We start from the raw sequence: 22390 nt of genomic DNA on the forward strand, positions 1-22390 counted from the left end.
GGAAGGTGGAATATAGAGTGCCATCATCAGCAGAACTGTAGATAGCATTTACACTCAGTGGAAGTTGAGTGGAAATGCTAAATGCTATAATACGCAAGAGGAAAGAGTGGGAACTGAACCTTGGGGAACACCAGAATTAGTTGAGAAGTCAGAAGACACCCATCCACCATCACCTGCAGTGACCCATAATAGAGAAAACTGGCTACCCAATTGCAAAACATAGTTAGAAATCTATAAGTTGGGAGCTTGTTTAGAAAACTTGCATGCCAGATATGATCAAAAGCCTTAGAAATTTCAAGAGCAACCTTGAGTTTCACCATACTTTCCTATTGAATTTGTCCAGAGAGATGAGTAACATAAGCCAATGGATTCTGTCACTTCTGATATGCTGGAATAAGCCAGCAAATCAGAAATTGATCAGCAGTGAGAGAATCCATGTCGATGATCATTGATGAGATTGAAAGTTCCGATGCAATTTGGGATTGAAAGTTCCGAGGCAATTTGGGAGATTGCAGATGACAAATTGTTTCACCGTTTTGCGATGTAAGTGCAATGGGATAATTATTCAGAGGGAGGGGTTTTTTCACCTTTTTAAAGAACTCGCTGAACATGAGCCAAGTTTCATGCAGAAGAAAAAGCATCACTATAAAAAGGCAACTGAAAACAGAAGCAAACTGAGGAGCACAGGTTTTGAGAATAGTTGGAGTAATGCCATTAGGATCTGGAGCTCTCTTATTGTTGTTCAGAATTCTTCTAACATCCTTCTTGTGAGTGAGTTACCAAGGTCATCTATACTAGAGTTAGAAGAAATGTGTAATGCACATAAGTTGGTTTATCTTTAGCTGAAGTTGCAGCAGAACTATATCCCCCCCTCTGTTACATCAGGTTGTAACAGAGGGAGAAATATAGATGGACAAAAGTTGTGGTCAATAGCTTTGGACAATGACCAGAAATCTCAAATACTGTTTAGACAAGAAGAAAGAATCCTACTCTTAGCCTGTTCAAAATTGAGTTTGTATTGATAAATAATAGTTTTACAACTATTGCAAGTTTCAATGTAAAAAGAAAGTGAAATTGGAGATTTGGATACAAGCCAGTTATAATGTGCTGTGCTCTTATTTTGAACAGCCATAATGTATTTATTGAAAACCAAGGTTTTGTTAACAGGAGAGACTGCTTCTACAGGGATGGGATACACTTAAATAGAAAGGGTGCAAGAATATTTGCTGATGCTATCGAGGCAGTGTTAGGTGGGTCGTGAAACTGCTAGATTGGGGGGATACTAGGACTAATAGATTAACAGTAGCCACTGGCAGAGGTGAAAGTGATTCTTGCACTGCTTCTATTGGAATGAGCAGCAGGCTGGAAAACAAGATGCAGCACATTTCAGAGACTGCTGGGAATCATTGCGGTACAAGTAAATACATGGGTTGTGTTAGGGTAGCTAAGAATAGGAACAGTTGCATGTACACCAATGCTAGGAGTTTGGTAAATAAATTTTATGAATTTGAGGTATTGCTCAAAACATCAAAGGCAGATATTGTTGGAATATCAGAAACATGGTGTCACACAGATATAAGGAATGCAGAACTGGAATTCGGGGAGTACAATGTCTACAGAAAGGCTAGACATGATAGGAAGGGAGGAAGGGTTATGCTATTAGTTAAGAAACACATAAAATTCAAGGAAGTGAAGCCAGTCGACATCACTGGACAGTGCAGTGCCAAGTCAGTTTGGTGTGACATAAGCATTGGGAGATCAAAATAGAGAGTAGGAGTGTTCTATAGGCCTAATGACTCTGACGAGTATAATAAGAAACAGTACAGTGAAATAGAGTGGGCCAGTAAATCAGAGAGTCTTATAATGGGGGATTTTAATTTCCCAGATATTGACTGGAATTTGTGGGTTGGTCACTCACACACTTGCAAGGCTTTTGCGGTTAATTGGATGATTGTTTTCTACATCAGCATGTTTTTGGAGCCAACTAGAGGGAGTAATACTCTTGATCTGATTATCAGTAGGGATTCTTCATGCATTAAGAATCTGCAGATAAAGGAACCACTAGGTGGCAGTGATCACAGTGGGCTGAAGTGGGATTTACTCAAAGAGGTAACTACCATCAGGGGTAAAGGGAAGGGTTTTTGCTTTCATAAAGGAGACTATGATGGTCTGAGACAGTATTTAAATCTATACAGTGGGACCAACTGATGATGTTACCAACAGCAAATTCAAAATGGGAAGCATTCAAAGAACTTAACTTGGAAGCTACTAGGCTTTACATACCAACTAAGAAATATTGTTCAAGGTTTAGGCCTAAATAGATGTCAGATGAACTAATGAGACATACGGCAGAGAAGAAAAATGCATCAGATACATAAATTAATGGGTGATGGAAGCGTATGATAGATATAAGCTGGTCTGTAACCAAGTCACAAAGGAAATTAGGCAGGCAAAGGCAGATTATGAGAATTCCTTGGCAAAGGATGCAAAGAAAAACAGAAAAGAGTTCTTTACCTATATAAACTCTAGAAGGAAAGGGATGAATCAGATTGGTCCACTGGTTATTGTTGGTTCAACAGTTAAGGATCCTGCTCAGGTGGCTAACAAACTAAAGAGTATATTGCATCTACATTCACACATGAGGAGTTATTCAGGAAGGGGAATGCCAGAGGTGAAATAAACTCTGGCGGTGAGCTAGATGACTGTAATAACTGAGAGTAAAGTGGAGGAGAAATTGTTGAGGATAAACATAAAAAAGGCACCCAGGGTGGATGGGATCTATCCAGTTATATTAAAGGAGGCAGCAAAGGAAGTAAGCAAACCCTTAGCCATAATATGAGAGCTTCTTTGGACTCAGGAGAGGTACCCATAGACTGGAGATGTGCAAATGTGACCCCAATTCACAAAGGAGGATCAAAGGCTGACACAAGTAATTATAGACCCGTGAGTTTAACTTCTGTTCCAGGAAAATAAATGGAGGCACTGGTTAAAGAAGCACTGCAGGATCATCTAGACAAGACTTCAGTTATAGCTCGGACACAGCATGGTTTTGTTAAGGGAAAGTCTTGCCTGACCAATTTGATTGGATACTATGATGCAGTCACAAAAGAACTAGATGCAGGGAATAACTTTGATATTATATATTTGGATCTTAGAAAGGCTTTTGATACTGTTTCACATATAAGACTGCTGCAAAATTTGGAGCAGTGTGACATTGGAGGCAAATTGCTGCTATGGATAAAGGGGTGGTTGACAGCTAGAAGACAGAGAGTGGTAATCAATGGACACTGCTTATCGTGGACTAATGTTATTAGTCGAGTCCCTCATTGTTCAGTGTTGGGTCTATTATTGTTTTCTGTATTTATAAATGATATTGATGATGGTATATCAAGCTTGAAGTCCAAGTTTGCAGACGATACAAAGGCTGGCAGGGTTGTTAAGGACACTACTAACGCTATGCTGCTGCAACAGGATCTGGACAGGTTGAGCAGATGGGCTGAGAGGTGGCAAATGAAGTTTAACATTGACAAATGTAAAGTACTACATATGGGAAACAGTAACCCAGAGCAACGTATGAACTCTGGTACTACACTGACAGTGGCAGAGAATGAAAAGTCCTGGGGGTAATTGTGCAGGCAGATATGAAGTTCTCTGAGCAGTGCAGACGGGCTGCAAGAGTAACTCATGGTGTCTTGTCAATGATATAAGGAATATTTCTATCAGGGATAAGGAGGTGATTATTCCCTTGTATAAGGCAATGGTCAGCCACACCTTGAGTACTGTATACAGGTCTGGAGGCCTCATTTCAAGAAGGATGTAGAGCTGCTGGAATGAGTACAGAGAAGGGCAACAAGATTAGTGAATGGAACAAAGGGTTGCTCTTACGAAGAAAGGCTTAAGTTTTGCAAATTACAGTGTCTGGAGACTAGGCACCGGCGAAGTGATCTGATAGAGGTGTATAAAGCCTTGAATGGTTTGAGCATGCTCAGTGCCAATGGGATTCTTCCTCTTGCTCAGAATAATCACCTGAGAGGGCATAAATTCAAATTGAGGAAAGACAGATGTGCGAAAATTTGCCTTTAGCCAGCGGGTAATCGGTTGGTGGAACAGACTTCCATCCCTTGTTGTGGAAGTTGATAGCCTAAATAAATTTAAGGCTCAGCTGGACAGGTATTTTGAACGAACGGGGGGGGGGGGGATGAAATGGGAGTGGTTTTTTTTTTTTTTGGCTGATGCTGCATAAGCTTGCTTTCTTGCATCATATGCCTATGCTAATGCTATAATGTGCTATTCTCTTATTTTGAACAGCCGTAATCATTTATTGAAAACCAAGGTTTAAATAAACAACCACATTTTCTGGTGGAATGAGGATAAAGGATTTTATTCCTACAAGAATAATTCACTGATATCTAAACAAGCTCTGGAATATGAAGATTTTAACAGTAATCCAAGCAAGGAAAATGGGAATAAAAATCATACAGATTGTCCCATTTTGCATATTTGTGATGCCAAAACAAGGCTGGGAATGGCCATGAAGGAAAGGCTCCATTGGAGAAGCAATTATCATCAATTTGTGCTCTCGGGTATCTAGAGAATGACCATATTAACTGTGTACTTTGAAGGGTTGTTTTGGGCAAGAAGAAGATCCATCACTCTTGGATTTATATGATTAGGATGGTCTAGTATTCTGGTCAGTACTGAACAATTTGAGTAAAGTTATTATCAATCACAAAAACCTCAGCATTGCAAGCTGCTGAGTCCATGTAATCTGAAAAATGTGAACATTAAAATGACCTAATTGTAATTAAAGTTAGATTGAAAAAAAGTAAAGTTTCAAAGAATGGAAGTAAAAAAAAAAAAAAAAAAAAAAAACATGCCCCCATTTCACCCCTCCATTTGTTCCAAGTACCTGTCCAACTCAGCCTTAAATTTATATAGGCTATCAACTTGCACAACAAAGGTTGGAAGTCTGTTCCACCAACCAACCACCCGCTGGCTAAAGGCAAACTTGCACACATGTATTCTCAATTTGAATTTATGCCCTCTCAAATGATTATTCTGAGCAAGAGGAAGAATTTCATCAGTGTTGAGCATGCTCAAATAATTCAAGGCTTTATACACCTCAATCAGATCACCTCACAAGTGCCTAGTCTCCAAACACTGTAATTTGCAAAACTTAAGCCTTTCTTCGTAAGAGCGCACCCATTTGTTCCATTCACTAATCTTGTTGCCCTTCTCTGTACTCGTTCCAACAGCTCTACATCCTTGAAATGAGGCCCCCAGACCTGTATACAGTACTCAAGGTGTGACCTGACTATTGCCTTATATAAGTGGATAATCACCTCCTTATCCCTGCTAGAAAAATTCCTGTATATCATTGACAAGACACTATGAGCTACTCTTGCAGACCGTTTGCACTGCTCAGAAAACTTCATATCTGCCTGCACAATTACCCCCAGGTCCTTTTCATTCTCTACCACTGTCAGTGTAGTACCACAGAGTTGATACGTCACTCTGGGGTTGCTGCTTCCCATATGTAGTACTTTACATTTGTCAATGTTAAACTTCATTTGCCACCTCTTGGCTCATCTCCTCAACTCTTCTAGATCCTGTTGCAGCAGCGTACTGTCATTAGTGTCCTTAACAACCCTGCCAACCTTTCTATCATCTGGAAACTTGGACATTAAGCTTGATATACCATCATCAATATCATTTATAAATACAGAAAACAACAATGAACCCAATATTGAACTGTGAAGGACTCCACTAATAACATTATCCACAAAGAGCAGTTTCCATTGATTACCACTCTCTGTCTTCTGCCACTCAACCACCCCTTTATCTATAGCAGCAATTTGCCTCCAGTGCCACACTGCTCCAATTTGTGCAGCAGTCTTCCATGTGCAACAGTATCAAAAGCCTTTCTAAGATCCAAATATATGATATCAAAGTTATTCCCTGCATCCAGGTCTTTTGACCACATCATAGTATCCAATCAAATTGGTCAGGCAAGACTTTCCCTTAAGAAAACCATGCTGTCTCTGAGCTATTAGCATTAGCATTAGTAGAGGCATATGATGCAAGAAAGCAAGCTTATTCAGCATCAGCCAAAAAAAAAAAAAAAAAAAAAAGCACACCGCTCCCATTTCACCCCTCCGTTCGCTCAAAATACCTGTCCAGTTGAGCCTTAAATTTGTTTAGGCTATCAACTTCAACAACAAGTGATGGAAGTCGGTTCCACCAACCAACCACCCGCTACCCAAAGGCAAACTTCCGCACATCTATCCGACATCCGTCCTTCCTCAATTTGAATTTATGCCCTCTGAGCTGATTATTCTGAGCACGATGAAGAATCGCATTGGCATTGAGCATGCTCAAACCATTCAAAGCCTTATACACCTCTATCAGATCACCTTGCCGGTGCCTAGTCTCCAGACTCTGTAATTTGCAAAACTTAAGCCTTTCTTTGTAAGATCAACCCTTTGTTCCATTCACTAATCTTGTTGCCCTTCTCTGTACCCGTTCCAGCAGCTCTACATCCTTCTTGAAATGAGGCCTCCAGAGACCTGTATACAGTACTCAAGATGTGGCCTAACCATTGCCTTATACAAGGGAATAATCACCTCCTTATCCCTGCTAGAAAAATTCCTGTATATCATTGACAAGACACCATGAGCTACTCTTACAGCTCTTCTGCACTGCTCAGAGAACTTCATATCTGCCTGCACAATTACCCCCAGGTCCTTTTCATTCTCCACCACTGTCAGTGTAGTACCGCAGAGTTGATACGTTGCTCTGGGGTTACTGTTTTCCATATGTAGTACTTTATATTTGTCAATGTTAAACTTCATTTGCCACCTCTCAGCCCATGTGTTCAACCTTTCCAGATCCTATTGCAGCAGCATAGCGTCAGTGGTGTCCTTAACAACCCTGCCAACCTTTGTATCATCTGCAAACTTGGACATTAAACTTGATATCCCATCATCAGTATCATTCATAAACACCGAAAACAACAACGGACCCAACACTGAACCCTGAGGAACTCCACTAATAACTTTAGTCCACGTTGAGCAGTGTCCATTGATTACCACTTTCTGTCTTCTGCTGCTCAACCATCCCCTTATCCATAGCAGCAATTTGCCTCCAATGCCACTGCCAGAGTTTAATACACCTCTGTCAGTAAGCTACCTGATCAGGATCATCAAAAGTTGAACCATCGATATAGCTGAAGTCTTGTCTGGATGATCCTGCAGTGCTTCTTCAACCAGTGATTCCATTAATTTTCCTGGAACAGAAGTTAAACTGACAGGTCTATAATTACTTGGGTTGCCCTGTGATCCTCCTTTGTGAATTGGGGTCACATTTGCACATCTCCAGGCCATGGGTACCTCCCCTGAGTCCAAAGAAGCTCTCATAATTATGGCTAAGGTTTCCTTACTTCCTTTGCTGCCTCCTTTAATATAACTCGTTAGATTCCATCCACCCCAGGTGCCATTTTTATGTTTATCTTCAACAATTTCTCTTCCACTTTACGCTCAGTTATTTCAAGATTATCTAGGTTACTGCCAGAGTTTAATACACCTCTGTCAGGAAGCTACCTGAACAGGATCATCAAAAGTTGAACCATCGATATCAAGTGGACCAATCTGATTCATCCCCTTCCTTCTAGAGTTTACCTAAGTAATTATGTAAACTCTAAAAGGAAGTCTTTGCTGTTTTTCTTTGCATCTTTTGCCAAAGATTTCTTGTAATCTGCCTTTGCCTGCCTAACCTCCTTTGTGACTTTGTTACAGACCAGCTTATATCTATCATAGGCTTCTGTGTCAGCTGTTGATTTATATGTATCCCATGCATTTTTCTTCTCTGCCACATGTCTAATTAGTTCATCTGACATCCATTTAGGCCTAAATCTTGAACAATATTTCTTAGTTGGTATGAAAAGCCTAGTAGCTTCCAAGATTAATTCTTTAAATGCTTCCCATTTTGAATTTGCTGTTGATAACATCATCAGTTGGTCCCACCATATAGAATTTAAATACTGTCTCAGACCACCATAGTCACCTTTACGAAAGCAAAAACCCTTCCATTTACTGCTGATGGTAGTTACCTCTTTGAGTAAATCCCACTTGAGCACACTGTGATCACTGCCACCTAGTGGTTCCTTTATCGGCAGATTCTTAATGCATGAAGAATCACTACTGATAATCAGATCAAGAGTATTACTCCCTCTAGTTGCCTCCCAAATATGCTGCTGTAGAAAACAATCATCCAATAAATCCACAAAAGCCTTGCTAGTGTGTGAGTGACCAATCCACAAATTCCAGCCGATCTTTGGGAAATTAAAATCCCCCATTATAAACACTGATTTACTGGCCCACTCTGTTTCTCTGCACAATTGCTCATTATACTCATCAGATTCATTAGGCCTATAACACACACCTACTCTTATTTTTCCTTTCCCAATGCTTATGCCACACTAAACAGACTCAACATTGCATTGTCCACCAACATCAATTGGATGCACTTCCTTATATTTTATGTGTTTCTTAACTAACAACATAATCTCACTTCCCTTCCTGTCCTTTCTGTACACATTGTACTCCCCAAATTCCAATTCTGCACTGCTTATGTCTGTGGCACCAAGTCTCTGATATCCCAACAGTATCTGCCTTTGATGTCTTTACTAGCACTTCGAGCTCATCAAATTTATTAACTATACTCCTAGCATAGGTGTACATGTAAGTATACATGCACCTGTTTCTACTCTTAGTTACCCTAACACAGCCCGTGTATTTATTTGTTCCACTATGACTCCCAACAGTCCTGGAAATCCCCATTGCCTTGCTTTCCAGTCTACTGTTAATCTATTAGTCCTTGTTTCACCCCAATCTAGCAGTTTTCCGGCCCACCTAACTCTGTCTCGATAACATCAGCAAATAATCTTGCACCTTTTCTGTTTATGTGTATCCCATCCCTGTAGAAGCAGTCTCTCCTGTTAAAAAGCACAAAACAGACTGAGAAAAATTCTACCCCTTGAGCCTTGCACAATCTCTCCAGGGCCGAATTGATCGATAAGGCTCTCATCATATACTCCCTCCTATTGTGTCTGGACAGAATTGCAGACACTTTCAAATTCAATTCTAACTCACGGCGTTTTTTCAACAGTTACCTGTACTTGTTAAGTAATTCTGCCGTCTCCTACTCTTAATATCATTAGTGCCAATGTGTACAACAATATCACACTTTGTGCCCTTAAAAGATGATATTAAGTCGTTATGTAGATTGTAGAGTCATTAAGTCTCTATAACGTCATTAACCTTTGCGCCCGGCAGACATTCACTAGTCCTGTTTGACCTATCCTGTTTGCACAGTATGTTCCCTGTTTTCCTGACAATAGAGTCACTGATAACTACTAGTTCCTGTGGAACCAGTGCATTCTGCTTTGGGGGTTGCTGCTGTGCTGCGTGATGTTCAAGTGCAAGCGCTGGCATTGATGTGCGTAGCTGAGAGCTTGATGGGCCCCCTCAATTTAAATCCTTCGAGGGCATCCACCCTGTCCTTCAAGTTCTCATATAGTCCCCATAACAATGCTGTGTGATTTCCTCACACTACTTACTTACATCACGCGCGCACCAAGACATTCTCCTTGGCAATATCATGTACCGTTCCTGATTGCTCTGCAAGCAGTGCATTTCAAAAGGCTCTGATTCAGAGGGCAACTGTCTCTCTCAGTTCTCCCCTGAGCCACAGCACTCCTATTAATTTGAGCCTTTTGTGTTGCTGCTCTGGTCTGAGATTATTCAATTTGGAATAAAAGTCCAATACAAAATATAACCCTAAACTTAAATCCCCATGCAGTTATAACACTATATATATGTATTTCAGTATTGAATATTATCTCTGAGTTACATTATATGACTTTCTTATCTCTATCAAGTTATATGTATTAATTTATAATATTACTTTTGTAAAAACTAGGTCGTTATATTTCTTTAGTTAAAAAAGTACAATTTAATTGACAATTAAATTTAATAAGATTAGTAAATTTTACTGATTAATTGAAACTACTGTACTTGCTATCTAGTTTTCCGTTAAACCTTATGCTATCTAGTATGATGTATACGTTGTATTGTACAACAATGGCAGCAAGTTACGAACAATAAATCTACGGCACGAGGTATTAATTACTTTCGAATTCATGCTATCTAAATTCAAAATAAACCACAGAGCTTGACTAGGTCTATAAGCTACTTATAGAAAATAATTTAACCTAACAATTAAGTCAATAAAATGGCTAAATATAATTGAAAACTTAGCATTCATGGGAGTTGCAAAACTTGTCCAACACGTGGATTAGATGCCCTTACCGATACATTGGTCTTATTCACAATGTATTGGTCTTACCGATACATTGGTCTTATTCACATTGTTACTAATACTCCCTCCATTGTGAAGGTGTAAGTAAGCAATTAACAAAAAAAATGGTTGCATTTCTGGGCAAATGGGAAATAAGTGCCTATATATTGACTCATAAGTTATTTTTCATGTCCACATAATTATAAGTGGACTTGAATAAATTGCAACTCTGTATATTAATTTTCTGTAGCTGTTTGTAATAGGCAGTTTTCTGTCTAGTACAAACAGCTATGGACACAGGAAGCTTCACAAGTTTCCTCTATCCACAGCTATAAAATGCTATGGTTACATGCACCATTCCATTCCATTCCTTGCAGGTTAAAAAATTATACACTTTTTACATCCTCTCGCCCATTGATCGTATGGGAAAGAGCGAGTCTGTCTTGTGATCTAAGTAACTGAAGTTTATTGATGTTTTGTTTATAAAAGCTCTTTTTAGGAACTGTTGTTTCTTGACAGAAAGTTGTCTTAGTTGTACACTGTGCAGTAGCTACTCTCAGTTTTCAGTTTAGTTTTGGTTTCTCATTTTTTTTTTAAAATGGCCTCAAAGAGATTGAGTCAGCAAGTTGCTAATAATGCAAAGAATGTGAAAAGATATTGAAAAAAATTGTCACTGGCAACTAAATTGGACATTTTAAGAAAGATTGGATTCGGGAGCGTACTAAATTTACACTACATAAATTTAATTAGCTTGATTAAAATGATCACTATAAAATAATTCAGTAGTTGTGAGAGATCTGAAAATTAATGTTATTGCAAGATGTAATTTTAAGGTAAATTTTCTTGTAGTTCTGTGAATATATATATGTATATTGTATTTATGTTTTATTGCATAATTTATGTATTTAAGGTTTAAATGTTTCTGCAGCATTTTATATTGTTATGTAAAGAAATGGTGCCTTGAAATCAGCCAGAAGCACTGCTCATTGACCAGAAAAAAAAAAAAATAGTTAAAATTATTTATTTTATTTCCTATGGATAATTCTCCAACACTTAATGCAAATTTGATCAGCACTTCTTTTATGGTCCCAGTTAAGAGTACTAAGCAGTATTGGTTGCACTGTGTATTTGAGCAAAATGAAAAATATTAAAGAATTTTCAGAACATGAGAAAAAAGGAAATAATTTAAAATGGAGTTAATTTCAGGTTTATAATGGCATTCGTTAATTAGATCTTCAAAAAGGCCTCTGAGTTTGGGAAAGTTCATATTCACAATATCACATTAATACACCAACTGTTGAGTTGAAATAATTTAATACTGTATATATATACAAACAATACAGAGGATACTGTAACATAATCTATTTACAATAACTGATAGTGAATAAAGCCTAAAAACAAAATAAAATACAAAATTTTAAAATACAATCAAATATATAAGATTAAAAGCGTTAAAACTATACAATTGTAGCTTTCGGGGGCATCCGCCTCCTTTCTCAACAAGAAATAATACTTATGCAGCACATCCTTAAGTATCAGGTTCACGGCACACATGGTTGATTATGTGCATGAACAAAAGTTCGTACACGTACCCCAGAACCGGAAGCAGCTTGGGAACGTGGTAAACAGAAACGCTCATCTTTTGAGAGGACTACAGCCTCAAAAAGGGGGTGAAGCCGCACACCCCTATTCATAGTATTGTTATCAGATGAGCAAATCCACAAGCTCTCGAGCCACTTGCGGTCCCAGAACCTATGCGCCCAATCAAGGATGACAGCATTTTCTGGGGAGACCTGATGCTGTCTTTCCCAGAAATGTTCAGCAACAGCAGACTTACCAAACTCTGCGGTCTATATGGCACTCGTGTGTTCCCCCAGACAATCCTTAGCCAGTGGAGGGGTCCTTAAATTTAAGGACCCCATATCAAGGGATTCCAGTAGTGGGGTTATATATGAGAATAAATGCCTGGATTGTGGGGAATATTATGTGGGGAAATGGGGCAGTGGCTTAAGGATCGTCTGGGGGGAACACACGAGTGCCATACAGACCGCAGAGTTTGGTAAGTCCATTGTTGCTGAACATTTCTGGGAAAGACAGCACCAGGTCTCCCCAGAAAATGCTGTCATCCTTGATCAAGTGCATAGGTTCTGGGACCGCAAGTGGCTCGAGAGCTTGTGGATTTGCTCATCCGATAACAATACTATGAATAGGGATAGGGGTGTGCAGCTTCACCTCCTTTTTGAGGCTATAGTCCTCTGAAAAGATGAGCATTTCTGTTTACCACGTTCCCGAGCACAGTTCTGGGGCACGTGTACGAATTTTTGTTCATGTGATCAACCAGGCGCCTCCTTAGCAGCAGTGCATAGCACACGCTTCTTGATTAGACCGCGGTTCGAGCCCGTGCCCACCAAATACGGAGGATGCGGAAAGGTTAGGGAATGACCACCGCATATCCCCGGAGCAATATGGCATTAGTTGCTAATGCTCCTAAAAACCAAACAACAACAACAGCCTGATCAACCACGTGTGCCGTGAACCTGATACTTAAGGATGTGCTGCGCAAGTATTATTTCTTGTTGAGAAAGGAGGCAGACGCCCCTGAAAGCTACAATTGTATAGTTTAACGCTTTTAATCTTATATATTTTGTTGTATTTTAAAATTTTGTATTTTATTTTGTTTTTAGGCTTTATTCACTATCACTTATTGTAAATAGATTATGTTACAGTATCGTATCCTGTGTATTGTTTGTATATATACAGTATTAAATTATTTTAACTCAACGGTTGGTGTATTAATGTAATATTGTGAATATTCATTAATTAGTTATTTATTAATTTGGAAAAAATATATCTGAATTTTGTTCTGGCAAAAAGACTGATCTGGGTTAACAGCTTTCTGGCTTCCACTTTCTAAAAGACAAAAAGAATAATTAGTTGCAACATTTAATGCATTGTGAAGGATCCTCAGGCTGACTTTTTAGTGAAATGCCATAATTTAAGATCAGAAAAAAAAATGTTTTAAATAAAATGAAGATTTTCGAGGCTGTTTTGTTTCAAATATATTGGAGCGTTTTTTATTTATTTATTTTTTTTATTTCCTTTAAAAATATTCAGGAATTTTTTCATATTTTGTTAATGACAAAATAAACATTAAGACTAAGCTCATTTTATTCCATTTGTTAATAATTTAGAATATTTTGTGGAATACAGCAGAAATAACACTTTTTAAAATGAACATCCAAGAAGATGAAACAGCAGTTGTATTTACAGAGGACTATAAAAAGCATATCTGCTCCATTTGTGGAAAGAACCCAATAGTGGGTATGTAAGAAAATTTGAAGTTTTAGGTCTTTTGTCTTAAGTTTTTTGTAACCCTGCGTAGTACTACTTAAATTTCATTTCTCATGAGAGTGAGAGGTACAGAAATGAAATTGAAGTTGTGCAGTAGGACAAATATTTATTCTTGTGTGTAATGTTTAATAAAATAATTAACAAAATGGTTCCTAATATGTCAAGGTGATCCATGTGTGCACCTTAATGTTTTTCATAAAGGAAAATATACTGCCATGTTTTGTAACATGAGAGGGATGCTGTGGAACATTTCTGATGTTTCACAGCATCCTTCAACCTTTTGGTTCCACAATGTTTTGGTAATTTCTTTAATAATTCCATACAATGTTTTATTGCAAGAGAGCAGATCTGAATTCTCAAGAGATCAGTCAAGTGGTGCTGGAAAGTGAAATAACCCTCTTATCTGGAAGCATGTTATTATTAAAGTATTCAAGGGGTATTCCATTGTGACTGGAGAATATCATCTTTCTGAAAACTACACCTACCCAGTGAGATTTAATTCTTCAATGTGGGGGTAAGCAAAATAGATAAACCAGTCCTTCAGCAAACTAAATAATAGCTGTGGTTAATCGGTTTTTATTAAAAATATGGGCCACACAAGTGGTGGCTTGATATTGTTGCCCACAATATACTGTGCAGTGGGTTATTTATTTTTTTATGAAAACCACAAATATGAGAGGTATTAGAACCAATAGTACTTAGTACCATGCATGGGTTAAAGGTTGAGAAGATGAAGAAACATACGTTGATATTAGACTTGAACTTCTGTAGATTATAATTTTCAAGAAATTTTTCAGGGTTATGCTCTGATTCTTGATAAAAATGAGGATTTATTTTATTCCATAAATAAATATTTCAACACACCATGGATGTGAGATTGTCCACATTTGTCTGAAAAGATGACTTTACAATGTGCTGGCATTGCCACAAATATGGCAAGGAATCTTGTTCAGGTTATGGTTCTTTTCTCCATATCTCTGTTGCTATCTTAAGTAACATAAGAGCTTAAAAGCTTTTATGTTTAAATTTGTACTTGCATGTCTGCAAAGTTGCTAATGGGATGTGAAGTTAGCTGATTTTTTGGAAGAATCTCCCAAAACGACTTCTGGGAGATTCTTCAGTTGATGCTGCCATTTGTGAACATTGTTGCTTTCACCTACTGAAGAGTCTGCTAGGTCTATGAAAACTAGTATTATAGAAATGATTTAGATTAAGGGAAAGTAATAAGACCCCTATAACACTTGGATATATATTTAGGCCATGTCCTAATGTTTTGTTTTATTAAGTAAAATATATCGAAGGACGTGAAAATAAATATAAGCTTGTAATAATTCTCAGTTTTTCACATTTGCAATGTAATTTAAGAATTTGTTAAAATACTATAATCTCCCAATTAATGAAATGCAGTATCTTCCCATCAAGTATTTCATAAATCAGAAGTGATTTTCCCATGGATATGATATGGGAGGATGTGTGCCAAAAACAGATTTCCTATCTTTGTTACAGTTTTGTTGATACAGTTGTTAAATAATTATTTAATGCATTCATGGCACTTTATTTTGTATATACTATGTAATTCAGATATAACATTAACAGAGTATGGTTCTAAGTTATTTATGTAGTTTTTTCCTCTAATTAATTGCCTTAAATAGAGTATGTGCTCTTTTGAGATGCCATTTATCTATAATTCAGTATATGTATGTTAAAGTTCATCACTTGCAAATATTTGTTTGCTTATCGTGTGGCTGCAGTAACAAGTCGGGAATCTGGTAATCACTACCAGTTGAGAAGGGTTTTGTGATCTTAATTTTTCTTCACACAGTAATCCTGAATGAACACAATCTAATCCTAAAATAAAGCCATTGTTTTTCTTACTTCACAAGCTAAATACTCTCCATTTTGTTCAGATCTTGATCTCTTACTCTCATGATTCTGGCATGAATCAAGAGAAAGCAATTCGGTTGTTGTTATCACACTGTGGAGAAAATTCTTTAATTTTATTATTACAGTCGAAGCTCATATTATCAACCTTCTTTTTAATGTCCTATATGGTTGGTCCCGGCCAGTTTCTCATTAACCTAATGCTATTTTACATTCAGTATAACAAAATTGAAAATAAAAGGATTTCTCTATAACAACGATAAATTTCTACTTCTTACTCTGGATTTTTACTTTTTTTTTTTACAATATTTGCATTTAAAAATGACAGAATGTTTCAAATGTATTGAAGTAATTGATGAGTTGCAGCCCGATCACGAGAAATCATTTGTTAAGTTTTCCCACGCTCTTTTCTCGCAGTGAGGTAATGAAATGAATATTGGCTAGAAGTTAATTTTTGGTATAGCTCCAAGATAGCTTTGCCAATCGCAGATAAAATTAGGATTTTGCAAGCTGTAGATAATGGTGTGCATTCTAAGATTGACATCACCACCAAACAGTTTGGCTTACCTAAGAGTTTTCTGTTCACTATTCTGAAAGATCGGAAAAAGATTGAAAGTTTAGAGAAATCTGCTGCACCTGGTAAAATTTGAGCACGAAAGGCAAAGTATCCGGACCTTGAAAGGTACTTTTGGAATGGTTAGTGATGATACATACAAAAAACGTTCCTGTAGATGGTACGGCTGATACCTATGGATGAAATTCAGTTTGCACATTGAATGGATATTGAAGAATTTAAAAGTTCAAATGGATGGTTCTAGAAATTTAAGACTCGTCATTGCCTGGCTTTCAAAAAAGTGCATTGCAAAAGTGTAGCCATGGACATTAACGCTACAAAGGAATGGAAGGATAATAGTTTACAAAATGTTTTGCTCACATATGACCACAATGGCATCTTTAATGTAAATGAAACTGGACTCTTTTTTAAATTTCTACAGGACGAAACACATTTTAACGGCGAGAAATGTAGTGGTGGAAAAAAGGCCAAACAACAGATTACCATTCTTCTAGCAGCAAACGTGGCTGCCACAGAGAAGCTTCCTCCTTTAATCATTGGGAAAACTCAGAAGCCTCGATGCTTTAAAGCAGAGGTTCCCAAACTTTCTCGGGTCATGGCACCCTTAGTGTCCCAGTAATTTTTTCATGGCACCCCTGGCCAAAATAAATACCTAACACAGTGGCTTTAGACCTTTTTAATAATCCAATTCTCTCTGTGTATATATATATATTTTTTTTAAAAAAATATATTATATGATAGTTACTATAATAATATAATTAGAAACAAAATTACATTTAATAATACAAATTATATATACTTATATAATAATTTTATTATTTATATAGAAGTACTAAATAAATATCAATTATAGATCACTACAAAATTAAAAACGATACAGTACAATGGATACATACACCTTTTTTATAATGAAATAAATTTAAAAAAAAATTTTTTAACTAACTTAAACCCAAAAGATATGGCACCCCTGGAATGTTGTTACGCACCTTAGTGTGCCGTGGCACCATGGTTGAAACCCACTGCTTTAAACGTTTGAAGACATTACCGAATATTTATCGCGCAAAACAAAAGGCATGGATGACATAACAAATCTATTAAGAATGGATTAGAGACTTAGATCGCAGGATGAGTGAGAAGAATAGAAAAATATTGCTGTTTGTGGATAACTGCACCTCTCATTGTAAAGTAAACAACCTATGTGCAATCACTGTCGAGTACCTACCACCAAATATGACATAATTTCTTTAGCGCAACTTGATCAAGGTGTAATCCGGTAGTTTTAAGAAAAACTACAAACGAATGCCATTAAACAAAATTGTGCTATGTCATGAAAGCAAAAATCAGTGCGAAATTGACATCCTGCAAGCAATATTTATGTCTTGCACATGGAAGACTGCTGCACAAATTGGAGCAGTGTGGCATTGGAAGCAAACTGCTGCTATGGATAAAGGGATGGTTGAGTGGGAGAAGACAGAGTGGTGATCAATGGACACTGTTCATTGTGGACTAATGTTATTAGTGGAGTCCCTCGTGGTTCAATATTGGGTTCATTGTTGTTTTCTGTATTTATAAATGATATTGATGATGGTATAGCAAGATTAATGTCCAAGTTTCCAGATGATACGAAGGTTGGCAGGGTTGTTAAGGACACTAATGACAGTACGCTGCTGCAACAGGATCTAGAAAAGTTGAGCAGATGGGCTGAGAGGTGGCAAATGAAGTTTAACATTGACAAATCTAAAGTACTACATATGGGAAGCAGCAACCCCAGAGTGACGTATCAACTCTGTGGTACTACACTGACAGTGGTAGAGAATGAAAAGGACCTGGGGGTAATTGTGCAGGCAGATATGAAGTTTTCTGAGTAGTGCAGACAGTCTGCAAGAGTAGCTCATAGTGTCTTGTCAATGATATACACGAATTTTTCTAGCAGGGATAAAGAGATGATTAACCCATTGTATAAGGTAATGGGCATGGCACACCTTGAGTACCGTATACAGGTCTGGAGGCCTCATTTTAAGAAGGCTGTAGAGCTGTTGGAATGAGTACAGAGAAGGGCAACAAGATTAGTGAATGGAACAAAGGGATGCTCTTACGAAGAACGGCTTAAATTTTGCAAATTACAGTGTCTGGAGACTAGGCACCTGCGAGGTGATCTGATTGAGGTGTATAAAGCCTTGAATGGTTTGAGCATGCTTGATGGGGATGGGATTCTTCTTCTTGCTCAGAATAATCACCTGAGAGAGCATAAATTCAAATTGAGGAAAGACGGTTGTAGGATAGATGTGCGGAAGTTTTCCTTTAGCCAGCGGGTGGTTGATTGCTGGAACAAATTTCTATATGTCGTAGAAGTTGATAATTTGGAGCTAGTGGATGGGTGAAATAAGGGTTTTTTTCTTTTTGTTTGGCTGATGCTATATAAGCTTGTTTTCTTGCATCATGTGCCTTTGCTAATGCTAATGTGTTTCAGCATGGGATGAAGTTGATGAAAAAGTGATTGCCAGCTGCTCAAGATTGGAGATTTTACCGCCTTGATTGATGAAATGTATGAAGTTTTGCATGCTTCTTCCTCTATTAATTGCGAAGAACAGTCGGATAATAGAGAAAACATATTTGAGAATGTGCATCATCACCTAAACTTACAGGAAAACGTAAGCTTCAAAGATTACACAGAAGTGGATGCTGAGGTTGACTGTTTCAGGATATGCACAAGTGAAGAGGAACTCATTGCAGACGTAATGGAATCTTCTGAAATTTGTAGTGATGATGAGGCTGTGGCCGAACAAGAAGTTTCAGTGAAAGATGCCCATCAAGGATTAGAACTTGTATTTCGATTTTTTTCAAGTGCAGCCTGACTGCGCTGAGTATGGCTTGGCACACTCAGGGTCCTGAGTTGGATATTCTTATTCTTCTCTTACACACACACACACACACACACACACACACACACACACACACACACACACAAGGTAACTCAGAAATTTGTTTTTGGCTAGTGCAGCAAAAGCCTCGGGCTTCATTGCACCATATGGCTAATAATGATGAAGGTGCTATCGTGCACCTTCATAATTCTCTTTTAAAACATGCTCTACCATTGACATTGTGTTTTAGATTATTTTAAATTATGAAACAATTCTCTTATCTTGATAGGTATACGTAGTGAAATTTATAATTTAATTGTAACCTTACTGCGCTCTACAATCAATGCAAAATTACAATCATAATTATCTTATTTAAACTGTAGTACATATTATAAGTAAGATTATACTATATTGTATTAGTAGATTACATTAAATGTTCAAACTTTTACTTGTTTTGTTGCTGATTTTATGAATGATTGATATAATATCCTTTCGATATAATGACTGTTTTTCTCATTCCACTGGGAGATTGTTATATACAGGATGTCTCAAAAATATTGGTACAAACATTTATGGGAGGTAGGTAACATCTAAAGGAATGTGAATCGCATAGGAACCAATAACTGGAAACGTCACGGGAAAGTGGTAGCAGAGGCACAAGAAGTAGAAATGACAAGACGATAATTAGTGGCAAACATTTATTTGACATAATATTAACAATGGAATACGAGATAGATGCATTTCATGATGTTGCAACAGATGCTCGAAGGTTCCACCATGAGACGCAATGCATGTGTGACACCGACGCAGCATGGATTGTCAGACACGGTCGAACACACTTGGAGTTTCTTTGACAGTAGCAGCAGCGAAGATAAGTCTCGCCACGAGATCCATTTCCGTCTCCACAGGCGATTCATACACGATAGATTTGAGGTGTCCCCCCCCCACAGAAAGAAATCAAGGCTCCATAAATCAGGTGAGCGTGGGGGCCAGGCAACGGGTCCACCACGGCCAATCCATCGATGCCCAAAATGCCTGTTCAAATGGTCACGAACACACCTTCCATAATGGGGGTGCCCCGTCACATTGAAACCAAATGTTGCGTCTCACATTTGCTGAAACATCGTCAAGTAACCCTGGTAGAACTTGTTCAAGATAGATCTGATATTTAGCGGAGTTCATGTGGGTTGGTAACAGGTATGGGCCGACTAAGCAGTCACCGACCGTACCTGCCCACACATTTATTGCGAAGCGATGTTGTGCCGCATGGGGGTGCACACCATGTGGGTTGTTGTGAGCCCACACATGAGCATTGTGCTGGTTGAATGAGCCTCATCCGTGAACAAAACATAGGCTGGAAAATTCAAGCCTTGAACACTTTCTTGGAGAAACCACTGCGCAAAAGCCACACGTGCAGGATGATTTTGGGGGAGCAGTAACTGAACTCTTTGAGATGAAAGGGGTGTAAGGAATTGTCGTGCCAGACATGCTGTACATTGCAACGAGACACACCTAAGGCAGAGGCAACAGCACGTGTGCTGGTAGTAGGATTATTCTGGACGGCAATCAACACACTTTCTTCCATGGCAGGAGTTCGCGTCAAACATGGTCTGCCCGCACTACTCCTGTTACCTCTAAATGACCCATAATCGCACAAATTTTGATGCACATGCGCAAACAAATGGTACATGTCTGTCTGGGAAGCATTCTCCATAAATTCGTTGAGCAGCTCGTCCATTGCCCTCTGCTAATCCATACACTAGGTGCGTGTCTGCCAGCTCACAGTTCGTATATCGATGCATGCTCTTCATGTGGCGACTACTGCTTGAATGAGTAAACCAGAAATTTTCCTTCTCGCGAACTGATGAACAGCGCCATCTACCAACTTACGGTGACGTTTCCAGTTATGGGTTCCTATGCGATTCATATTCCTTTATATGTTACCTACCTCCCCTAAATGTTTGTACCAATATTTTTGAGACACCCTGTAGAGCTTCAACTGTATTCACCTGAATCATCATTACTGTGGTTTAAGGGTAGTTAACTGCTTGTTCTATGTCCGATTTGACCTCTGACAAGATTGGTTCCATGACTTTTTTGCTATTGTACATGTAGCTTTATTTGGAGCCCATTTTTCACCATCTGTATTGGTTTGCAGCAATTTGGATTCTATTTTCATAGAGTTACTGTTACAATGTGCAGAGAGTTTCAGACTGGCAGAGAATTAATGCAAGAATACTGCACTTATCGCACTGCATAATAGCACAATAAATTAAACACCATATCCCTGTGATAAGAAAAATAAACTCTAGAACTTATTTCAATTTTCATAATTTTGTTATAATTGAAATTTCCAAATTAAGCAAAAATTATGCTATAAATATTGATGCCTCTATTGTAAAGAATTACAAATAGAAATATCATAAATAGAGGACTATATATATGAAACAAGGATACATATATATAATTTTTTTACAGAGGAACATAATGGTTAAAAAAGAGATATATGCAAAATCTATATATATAAAAGAATATTTCTGAAAGTAGTACTTTTTCGTGTGCACACTTTTTTTGCTTTCCGCAAGGCAGGGCGAACTATTATTGCATCATACCACAACAGAGTAATTGACAGGTCCATCTCAAAGGCCACGATTGCGCACGTCATTCTTAAATTAAGCTGCATGTACCACAGCGATGACTTATTACCTGATAGCATGTAGTAGCATTATGACCTCACACAATTTTGAAAGTTCAGCCGTTGTTAATTGTTGGTTTTAATTTTAGAATTCTACATGTCTCAAGGCAACAATTCAGTTTTTTCAGAAGTTTCTTCAACTATTAGCAATGTTGTTAATAATGGCAGTAATAGAAAAGAGAAAGATCGTATCAGAAAAGCTGAGAAGAAAAGAAAAGATCTTGAAGAGTATGAAGCACAGCACTTAAAAATCCTGATATTAAAGAAAACAAAGTGATTATAATAAGTTAAAGGCTTCACAATTAAGAAAGGAAAGATACGAAAAGAGCAAAAAAATGAATCACAAATTGTTGATAGCTCTACTGAAACTCCAATCATCGATAAAAAAGAAAAAAAAAATCAAAAAAGATAAAAGTGGTTAAAGATGAAAATGATCAAATAGAGATTCCTGAAAATGTTTGCAGTTCAGGAAATTTAATACATGACATTTTTGGAAGTATCAAAACTCCTTTGGAAGAAAAGTTTCAATGTGCAATTTTAGCTGCAACAAATAATACTGTTTGCTGATTGAAAAAATTTTATCCGAAATTAAGATTCCAGGAGAATTGAAATAGTTTATTCATCAGACCAAATTATGCCAGATAGTTGTAATGCTGAAGAATACAACTCTGT

The 22390-nt window shown here is 37.7% G+C and overlaps 1 protein-coding gene across 1 annotated transcript in view; it reads left to right on the plus strand.

Moving 5' to 3' along the window:
* The window catches only part of LOC150083188 (winged helix repair factor 1-like), a 141401-nt gene that overhangs the window by 37872 nt on the left and 81139 nt on the right, over window positions 1–22390 (plus strand). Inside the window, exon 4 of the mRNA XM_090377092.1 lies at window positions 13548–13677. Coding sequence (XP_090233218.1) covers window positions 13548–13677 — 130 coding nt within the window. The remainder of the gene's footprint in view (window positions 1–13547; window positions 13678–22390) is intronic.

This window comes from Mastigoproctus giganteus, chromosome 7 (assembly GCF_048544385.1).
Source record: "Mastigoproctus giganteus isolate SK-2022 chromosome 7, ASM4854438v1, whole genome shotgun sequence".
Lineage (NCBI taxonomy): Eukaryota > Metazoa > Arthropoda > Arachnida > Uropygi > Thelyphonidae > Mastigoproctus > Mastigoproctus giganteus.